At 39.6% G+C, this 10,279-nt stretch overlaps 1 protein-coding gene across 1 annotated transcript; it reads left to right on the top strand.

Annotated features, from left to right (window-relative positions):
- Nucleotides 1–236: 236 nt before the first annotated feature.
- On the top strand, nt 237–8,451 carry LOC140008702 (uncharacterized). Its single transcript, XM_072053555.1, has 2 exons — nt 237–2,232; nt 6,395–8,451. Exon 2 carries the CDS (start codon nt 6,474–6,476, stop codon nt 8,280–8,282), a length of 1,809 nt encoding a protein of 602 aa, XP_071909656.1. The 5' UTR covers nt 237–2,232; nt 6,395–6,473; the 3' UTR covers nt 8,283–8,451.
- The last annotated feature ends 1,828 nt before the right edge of the window (nt 8,452–10,279 follow it).

Here is a 10,279-nt window from a genome sequence, read left to right as displayed (position 1 = left end):
AGAGAAAGAGGGATTGGCTGCGGAAAAAGCTTGGGGAAACGGGAATAAAAACTAGAGGAAAGAAATTTGGGGCAAGTTTACGGCTGAGTGAGGAAAGAAACCAACGATAAAAAAGGGCTTCGGAGGAGTAAAAAGGGCAAGCTTTTGGGTCGAGAAGGAAAAGCTAGTTGGTGAAGGAAGCAAAGGTTTCGCAGAGATTCATTGTGCAAGGATCTGGATTTGGTTTAACTCCAAAACTGCTAAAGGTAATCTTTCCTTCTCTTCTGTTCATGGGTTATAAGATTTACATCATAAGCTGCAAAACCTCCAATGCTACAGACGTTGCCGCGTTCTTTAATTTTCTTCTTTCCTTATATTTGCTATTTTGCGCATTTGGGTAAAAAAAGGAGAGGCTCGGATTCATGTTTTTTTTTTTGTATTAAGCAACGGTTTTTCTTTGTTGCAAAGAGGGAGTAGGAGCAGGTAGAGTACATTAATCAAAGTCTTTCCCTCTGGGACAGCTCATCGCATGTTTTCTGCTTCATTTTTTTTCCCCGCACAAGATTAGAGCTTTATATTTGGTTGCTGAAGTTTTGGATTAAGAATGAAATTTGTAATCCTCTTTTGGGCCATAATTTGATGATTACTGGTAGATTGGCACTTGTTTTTGTATTCCAGCATGAACTCCAAAAGCTGTCAATCTTCATACACTCTTTGCTCCATGAAGCCGAATGAGTTTGTTCTGAAGTTTTGGTTTGGGTTTTGGGAATGGTAGTTTGAGACCTTTTTCCTATGGGTTTGGTTGATGGGATTCGTGAGAGTTCATGAGGTTTGTCGTTGTTGTTTTGTTAGATTTTATTGGCTGCGTATGCTGTCCTGAATGCTATAGCCGGAAGTCGCATTTCATTTCCAGATTTGCTCGACCCATTTGAATCCGTATATGTTAATTATTGTGTTGAAGAGTGAAAAGAAATCCTTGTTGATCTTCATACTCCATTTCAAGTTTTGTGTAGTTTGGTTGCCCCGTTTAAAGTTGTGATGTTGGGTTTGCATGTTCGGGGGAGCTGAAATGCTTGAATCATATGCGGATGCTTAATGAAAAGTGAATTCCAGGTTGCTAAGCCACTGTCACACGAACATCTTGTCCAGAATTTTTGCATGTTGCTTTTTATGTTCCTTGTTCGTTTGGATGTGCAGCCAAGTTTGCTTGGAATAACTTCAAAGTTGGTTTTCATGTCTTGATAAGTTGCTAAAAGTTGCAGAAGCAACATTAACTGGAAAATGCAGAAATTTTGAAAATATGGTCATTTGATGCTTGCTAGATTTCTGTTTCGTATGAATTTCTGGAGCTTAAACATAAAATTTTATGTTGAAAAGTTAAAAGAAAGCTTGGTTATCTTGTTACTTTGATCTATTTGTCGTTAGAAGAGACATGAGTTGCATTTGAATGAAAAGGAGATTGCATCTAGAACTTAGTCGCAGAAAATTCTGGAATGAATGTTGCAGCAGAAAATTTGCTTCGTAGGCTCCTTTTGTTTGATTGATTTCTTTTGTTGTATTGTAAAGTGAGAGTATCAGGTGGTGATGGGTTGTTGAGTGTGAACTGCGTTTGGTTTGGTCCAGAAATTTAAAGGAATTTCCGAATGCAAAATGGAAAGTGGGCAGCTGCGTAGTTCATGTTGCAGAAATAAGAATTTGTTCTTCTACATGGTCTTGCATGATTCAGATTTAACATTTGCATGATTTCTTCCCAGGTCTTTGCTTGTTTGAATGGCAAATTTATGTCTTGTTGTTTGGTTTGAAGTTTTGGATGTTAAATCAAGAAAAGTTTTGGCTAAATCTGAATCACGGTGTTGGAAATGGAAACAAAGAATGCAGCAGTCTTATTGGTCTCATTGCAGGAAGTTTTTCTACGTGATTGCATGCTTTGCATGAAGAAATAAACCTGGAAAATTGCAGATCAACTCCTTAAGCCTCCTTAATGTTACTAAGACCCAACTAATTGAATAATGTCATCAATTTGGTCCTTAGAAGTTTAAATTTTTTGCAATTTCATTGCTTGCTTTGCCTCAATTAACTACCATGCTTTGTCAATTGCACTTAAGTCACGACTTTAGGGGCTTTATGATCAAGTGAGCTCGTGTTTGCCTATTTCCTTTAATTTTCCCAAATAAATTGGTACCTTGACCATTTTTTTTATTTTGGAGGATAAATAAATGATTTCACTCCATTTAAGGCATCAACTCAAGGGAGGTAACGTCTATCTCCTTGATTTTTATTTTTCCTACGTGCTCCTACGTGTTATGTGAATATGCCTGTCTACTTCGCTTTCCTTATCTCCTTGCATGCATTTACTTACTTTTACTTTTATTTAAGCTTTTATGGGGTATGTGTACACCTCTTGGCTTGTAATAGATAGGGCGTAGCAAGTAATTTGGTCCATTTCCCCTTTCCCCTTTGTTTCAGTTAGCAAATGTAATGGTTGCATGCCTATGTGTTATATGTTAAATGCTTTATTAGGATTTTGCATCTAGTCAAGCATGCTAAGTGTTATGTGCTACGTGTTTGTAAGTGATTCGCATGTCTACTCGCTTTTTGTAGTATAGATGAATGGAATGGATGAATGTACGTCACCACACTAGTCCAACGCTAGTTGTGGCTTCTTTTATCGTTTCCACTAGTCCAACGCTAGTCGGAATTCATAGAATGGGCTAGTCCAATGCTAGACCCAATAGGTTTTTTTTTTCCTTTTTTCATTAAGTGCATGATCACCACATATCACGCATTTTTCCTTAGTTTGTCATTTGGTATGTTCCTCAAACCCCTTCCCCTTCATTTTAGGACTTGCATCTCATGCTAGTTAGGATTCATTTGCGTGAAAGTCCCCTTCTGATAAGGGAAACGAGCGAGTGTGGCTACTCGATAGCCTTAGCACGCTAGTTTTGCCTTCTAATCAAAGGGAAAATCGAAGTCGACAAGTTATGAGTCATTCCCATACCCGACCTGATGCATTCCCTTAGGTTCATTCATTCTCATTTATCACTCACTCGTTCTTTTCAATTCACATTTTCCTTTCCTTATTGTTCATTTTGATTTCTACTTCAAAAAATTGCATTTAATTACACCTATATGCACTTATCACTATATTTCATACACTTGCACACGAACACTTGGATTTTTTTAAATTTCTTTTCATACACTTCCACACTTGCACATTTGAGTCTCATTTGCATTAATCGACCTCTATGGGGTTTTTCTTTGTTGGCCGCCACAATTCATGTGGTTTGGGACCAAAAGCCTCACGAGAGACATCGTAGAATTTAGGATTGCATTTTTCTTTCCGTTTTGCATTCATATAGTCATATCCAACGTGCGAACATATATTGGGTAGAAAATTAGGAAAGGTAAGGTTAAGTCGCGCAACTAGCCTTGGCTAGGTCAAAGGGGTGCCTTGGATTCTATCCTCGCCTTCCCCTTTGTCAAACGTGACCCCCGAACCTTTTTCTTTGGCTTACGTGGACTAGGAGTCGTTTTAAAAAGGGTTTTACTACTTTGTCTTTAAAAAACACTTTTTGGGTGACTTGGTACACCCCAAATCTATACCAAGTGGCGACTCCGTTTTCATATTTAAAAAACCCTTTTTAAAATTTCATTTGGCCAAATCGTCGCTTTCCAAAGTCCCATGGCCTTTTTACTTTTCATTTTGCACACGTTCACACCACACTTCACACACACATCACTCACACAACTCGATTCAAAAAATGGGGCGCGACAGTTGGCGACTCCACTGGGGACTTCCTAAGTGGGTCCAAGCATTTTTGACTTAACCATTCGTTTCCTTTTTCTACCCTTTCTATGCATGGCATGTGGATATTAGGATTGCATTTTTCATTTTTAGGGCCTTTTGTCTTATGTACGTAATCAAACCAATCCCTCGACTCACGATTGTATGTTTGAATGAATGTTTACTTGTTATCTCGCGCTTGCATTGCATTTTGGGAGGTATGGGTCACCCTAGGGCCTCGCGTTGGGTCTTGACCCTTCCCCTCCAAACGAGCACTAGCATACGAGCATACGCTTTACTTCTTCTATCCCTTTTATTTTTCTTTAGTGGCTTGTCACGCCACTCTACCCTACTAGGATTAGGAGACCCACTTGGACATGTGATCACGACACGATGTGTGTGTAGCATGATCCAATGGGTCACTCAATCTTCCGCTTTAAGCTATGGGTTGATAGCCTTTAGCTTTTAGTCGAAGGTTGGGGATTTTGATAGATTCACTCAAACACGTAGCCGTGACACGATGTGTGCGTAGCGGTGTTTGGGGAATCGCTCGAGCCACCGACAAAGAACCTTGGGATTGATGACCCTTGGTTTCTAAGTCTGAAGGCTCGGGGGCCTATGACCTATCGAGTCTAGATGCATTAGTAAGCCAAGCCTCATGCATCCATATTAGATTGCCTAGGGTAGAGTCGACCTTACCCTAAATTAGGAAACACTATTCACGAGGGGAGGGGTCCCATCCCTTTTTCCTTATCTGTCTTTGTTGTTTTATTATCTAACTGTCCAAATGTGTTATGTGATTAAGTGTTGAACTCACGTTTCCTTGTCTCTTGTCTTTTGCATTCACAAACATTAGGGAATAAGAGGTCTGGCATGACTCTCTTTTAGAACCTACCTTTGTAGACAGGCTATTGCACGTTTAAAGATTTTGGTATATTACATTCATAGATTAATGATTGCATATCATTCTAAGCCTACCCTGGCAGATAAAGGGTTCCTTAGGTCACGTTTCGTTTCGAATTGTATATTTTCTTGCTTTGATAAAAATGGCATCATGCATCCACCCTAGAAAGGGAATGCCATTTAGGGGATCCCGCGTTAGGAATAAGCCACCTTGTGTCTCGGATACTTAATCCAGTGAGACTTGCACGTTTATATTTTGTACCATCCAAAGGCGTAGTGCACAAGGTAAGGTAGGATCCGATCATTTTCATAAAGTGATCTTTGGAATATGAGCATCTAATAATCACTTTTTGGCCATTTTATCAAAAATTGGTAAAAATCCCTTGCGTGAAGGACATTAATTTGAAGAAATTCACAAATGATTGTTGAGACGACGAATAAATTGAGGCCCAATCGTGATTTTAGAAGGCTCATAGACTAATTTTTTTGAAACCACCAATGGCCGAACAATTCAGTCGATCCGTTTTGTCGATTAATTTTGAATGAACCATCATTTTACCAATTTACCCTTTTTAGGGTCATTCGGTCTACTTTTGAATAAATCAATTTCATTTGACCAATTTACCCTTTTTAGGGTCATTTGGTCAATTTTTGAATAAATCAATTTCATTCATTTCGTTTGACCAATTTACCCTTTTCGGGTCATTTGGTCGATTTTGGAATAAATCAATTTCATTCATTTATTTTGACCAATTTACCCTTTTTAGGGTCATTCGGTCGATTTTTCTGAATAAAATCAAATTCATTAATTCATTTGACCAATTTACCCTTTTTAGGGTCATCTGGTCGATTTTTGAATAAATCATCATTTCATTTCATTTGGCCAATTCACCCATTTTTAGGGCAATCTAGTCGATTTTCTGAACAAATCACCAATTTTTCCATTCTTAGGGCGATCTTATCGATTTCGAGTAAATCATTAATTTCGTCCGATTCATTTGACTAGTTTACCCTTTTAGGGCGATCCGGTCAATTTTGAATAAATTCTCGATTTCATTTAATTCATTTGACCAAGTTCCTTTTTTTTAGGATAATCCGGTCAATTTTGAGTAAGTTTCTAAATTTCACTCAATTCATTTGACCTGTTTCCCTTTTTAGGGTGATCCGGTCGATTTTAAATAAATGGTCGATTTCATTCAATCCCGTTTGACCAATTAGGGTTTCAATGTCAATTTCAAATTGGGAAACTTAGTCGATTTTTGAGAAAACCATCCATTGCATCCAGCCATTTGATCAGTTGGGGTTTTGACCCGCGCTTTACTGAAGAAATTTTGTCAACGAATTTCAATCTCTTCGATCGGAAGTTCGTCAAGGTCGAACCCGTGCGTTTTTGCAAGTTCTTGTATCGATCAAAAGTGATCAATCCCTTCGGATGAGGTCCTCATTTTGACAAACGTCTCTTCTCATTCCAATGCGGCCAAATTTTTCAAATTATTTTTCACTCCATAAGCTGATTGGATCCATCAGGTATGGTATAGTGCCTGCTCTGGAGGATTGCATTTTCATGCTAGGCCTACCCTTGGCACAAAAAGGGTTCCCCCATAGGACATACATCCGATTTTTTTTAGATATTTACTAACTCTTGTCTTTTTCTTTTCCTTTTCTTTATTTTCTTTGGAATAACTAAGCGAGGGTTGAATCTAAAGGCAATTTTTCAAAAATTCTCAGGTAATATTTAAACATAGCTTCTCGTCGAAACCCCATCATAACGCGATCCCGTAATCAAGTCCAAAGGAATCGTGTAAACATGAGTTCACAACCAGAACAGTCAGATAGGTCTGCTACTACCGCTCAACCCGAGACTGCAAGTTTGGGGATTCAGTTGACTGAGATGCTTACCAAGTTCGGAGAGATGGCGTCTGAGATGGCCGCTCAAAGGAAGTTGGATGATGAGCTAATTAGCAGCGGAGTTCAACCCGAACCTGTACCCGCCAGACAGCCTGAACAAGAGCCATTTGTCCTACCTTCGGCCCACGCCACTGTTACTCCATCATTCCCTATTGCACCTGAAGAAACTTTCACCTATCCCACCACAAATTTGCCATACACTTACCCTCCTCATCCTTCATTTTTTCTTACTCACATGCGAGGTCCACAACCCCAAATCATTTCAAATATACCACCTGAGCCACATACCTTTTATTACCCTGCTGCTGAGCCATTCCTGCCGGACCATACTTTTCAAACCAAGCCAGAAATGGGGGAATCTTCCGCTCCCGTTGATATGAAGCTGCTTAAGCGCCTTGATCGTTTTGATGAATTTATAAGGAAGAGTCAGGGGCTGAACAAGCAAGGAGTCCTGGATTACGATGAGCTTTGCCTTTTCCCGAATGTGCAGTTGCCTGAGGGGTTCAAAACTCCGAAGTTTAACAAGTATGATGGGACGGGCAATCCCAAGACACACCTCCGACTGTTCGCCAACAAGTTGGGTAGGCCAACAGATGATGAAAATCTGCCTTTGAGGCTATTCCCAGAAAGTCTGGAGGGGGATGCACTCGACTGGTATTCCAAGCTGAAACCTGAAGAAGCAAAGACCTGGCTGGACCTGTCCAATGCGTTTGTAAAGCAGTACGAGTATAATTGCGAGTTGGCTCCAACACGAACCACGTTGGAAGGGACAAAGAGGAAGCCATCTGAAGATCACAAGACTTATGCCAAGAGGTGGAGGAAAATAGCTGCAAAAGTCGAGCCACCGATGACTGAGCACGAAATCATACGCACTTTCATTAAGGCACATGATCCTCCATATTTCGAAGAAATTTTTCGCATGACTGGATGCTCGTTCGCTGCTATTGTTAATAAACTTGAGGAGTACGATGACTTCGTGAAAGCTGGGAAGATTGTTAATGTCTCTACCCTCAAGTCACAGTTGGATGCTTTGCAAGGTCAGGGGACTAGTGGGAAGAACCCGCAATTCCAAAAGAAAGAGGGGGAAACTACCTTCACCTGGAGTCAAAACCCTGTCCCAAGACCCAGACTTCAACAATACCCTACCTACTCAAACCCTTACCCCTACTACTCAAATCCTCATCCTGTTTACCACACCAATATCACCCATCCTCGACCTCGCTCAAATTATGCCAACCCGCCTACAACTCCTTTCCAAATATTTCAACCAAGCTTTCAACAAACTCGTCCTCGACCCCCTTACCACCAAAGATTTTCCCTACCAAATAGACCCACTTACAACTATCCCCGATCCACTGAAACCTACAATCAAAGCCGTACCCGAACGTTCGCAAACCTAGGCAGGCCTTTGGACCAATTGTATGAGCAATTGAAGGCTGCCAACAAAATAGGCGTGATTCCCCCTCCAACTTACCTTCATGGCATGCCTGCTGGGTACAATCCACATGCTATTTGTGCCTATCATTCGGGAGTACCTGGTCACTCAACCGTCGATTGCAGGGCACTCAAGCACAAAGTCCAAGACATGATCGAGGCAGGGGAAATAATGCTAAGGAAAAGAGGTGAACAAGGGCCGAGCATAAGTACAAATCCTTTCCCTGAACACAAGGACACCTTCGAAGCATCCACCTCCAATGACGAAATTTGAAAATCCTGAAGGAGCTTTGCATAATTTGAATGGCTGAGTATCTTCCCTCTCGAAGGGAATTTCGGTAAATCTAGGGGTTGTTATTTACTAAGGTTCACGAAAACCATTTCTTGCATATGTGAATAGCTTAATGAAAACATCTTTTGCAACTAAGTTTTTTTCTTGTTTCCGTTTTGATTAGTTTTTCCATCAAATGCATCATTTGTTTTTTCTGTTTATTTGATTATTGTCCCGAATTTTTAATTCTTTTAGATGGCCAAAGATGGAATTATTTGACCATTTGAATATCACTGTTCTGGATTCCGATAATACCATTCATACAAAAATTTCTTCGTGAAAAATCCCTTCATTGAGAAAGTCTTCATTGAGAAATTCCTTCATTGAGAAAGCCTTCATTGAGAAATCCCTTTATTAAGAATTCGTTCATTGAGGAAGCCTTAATTGAAAAATCTCTTCATTGAGAAAATCCCTTCTTTGCCAAGTTCGAAGCTGATTGATTAAAGCAGCGTCACCGACAATTGATTTTGATGGATGAAAAGCAGCTGAACGCTATGTGCCATGGCTAATGTTATCAAAGTGCGTGGCCCGTGTTCATAACAAAAAGGTCCGCCTCCGAGCCTTTAGAAAAGGAGGATAAAGAGTTAAAGCGAGTTTTGCCAATGCAAGATGAAGTCAAAGACGAATTTGATCTAAACTGGTAAGGACATTTGTCATTCAAAAAGGCGCCACCGAGTGGAGCACTTATCCTTGAAGAGATGGATGGGCAAACATTCTCTCAACCTATCAAATCAGACATGTGTAAGAAGTCTTTATTTTTTATTATGCAAATTTCTTTTGGAAATCATGCAAGGGACGAGGTAAAAGTCAGGCCATCTTCCTTTCCAATCAAAACATTTCATCCCTAGTTATCCCTCTTGAGCCATCAGAGCAGTAATTTTCGTTTGGCAGCCCCTGAGAGTTGTAAACCCCACACTGGGGCCAAGTTATTTTGGAAAAGAGATGAGCAAAAGAAAAGAAAACCTCAGTTCAAAATAAACTGGGGCAAAATTTTTGAAAGAAAAAATTCAAAAGAATGGCAAAAGGCCAAATGACAAATCAATCAAAAAAATGAAAAGGAAGAAAGAACCCCACACTGGGGCAAATTTAGCTTTGAAGAAAAATGCAAAAAGTGAGGAAGATGCAATGGAAAAAGCAAAGAGAGAAAATTCAATCAAACTGGGACAAATTTCCCTCAATTTCATTCGAAATTGAAGATAATTTCAAATGATGTAATCTCAGGTTATTTCACCTCTCATAAGAACAAATTGCGTTCAAGCCTTAACTTTTCTTGAAACACCCCACCTGACCTCATTACAAAAGCCCAAAAGTCCTGGCTTTCGTTCTTTGCTGTATCTCTATCAAGAAAATTTGCTAATCAACTGGCAGGTGATGTCCGTAATGTTTTCGCCTAATCTCATAAGGGAAGTACATTCTACTGATGCCAGAAATCTTCAAATCATGTTTCTAAGTCGATCATGATCGAGATATTTCTTTGTTCTTTAGGTGAAAATCCGAAAGGACGCGGAAAAAAAAAAAAAAAAAGTGAGGGCAACCTTAGTGAAAACCCGAAAGGGCGCCAAGGCAGGTTTTTGGCAGCAAGCAAGCATGAAAAGGAACAGCTGATGACTTGGTTCATTTGGATTTTCTCCTTATTTTTGTCATACCTCAGCCAACATTGAATTCCAGAACAAAGATATCCAGAGAATTGAATATGACATTTGTTGGCCAAAACTGTGTCATTTTGTAAAAACATTCTTTTGCAAATACATTCTTAGGAAGCTCATTTTTCCAAATTACTTGCATTCATGGCATTTTTGTAGAATTTAAGCACAAATGGTTATGTGTGCATTCTTGTGCATATTTATTCTTTCATGACATGTGAATTTTCTTGCATTTCTTGCATACTTCATTCTTTATCATTGAATTTTGGTGAATAACAATCCCCGTGGCTTATTCAA

The sequence above is a fragment of the Coffea arabica genome, chromosome 6c (genome assembly GCF_036785885.1).
Source record: "Coffea arabica cultivar ET-39 chromosome 6c, Coffea Arabica ET-39 HiFi, whole genome shotgun sequence".
Classification (NCBI taxonomy): domain Eukaryota; kingdom Viridiplantae; phylum Streptophyta; class Magnoliopsida; order Gentianales; family Rubiaceae; genus Coffea; species Coffea arabica.
Note: the sequence above shows the minus strand (reverse complement) of the source record. Positions and strands in the feature narration are given on the sequence as shown.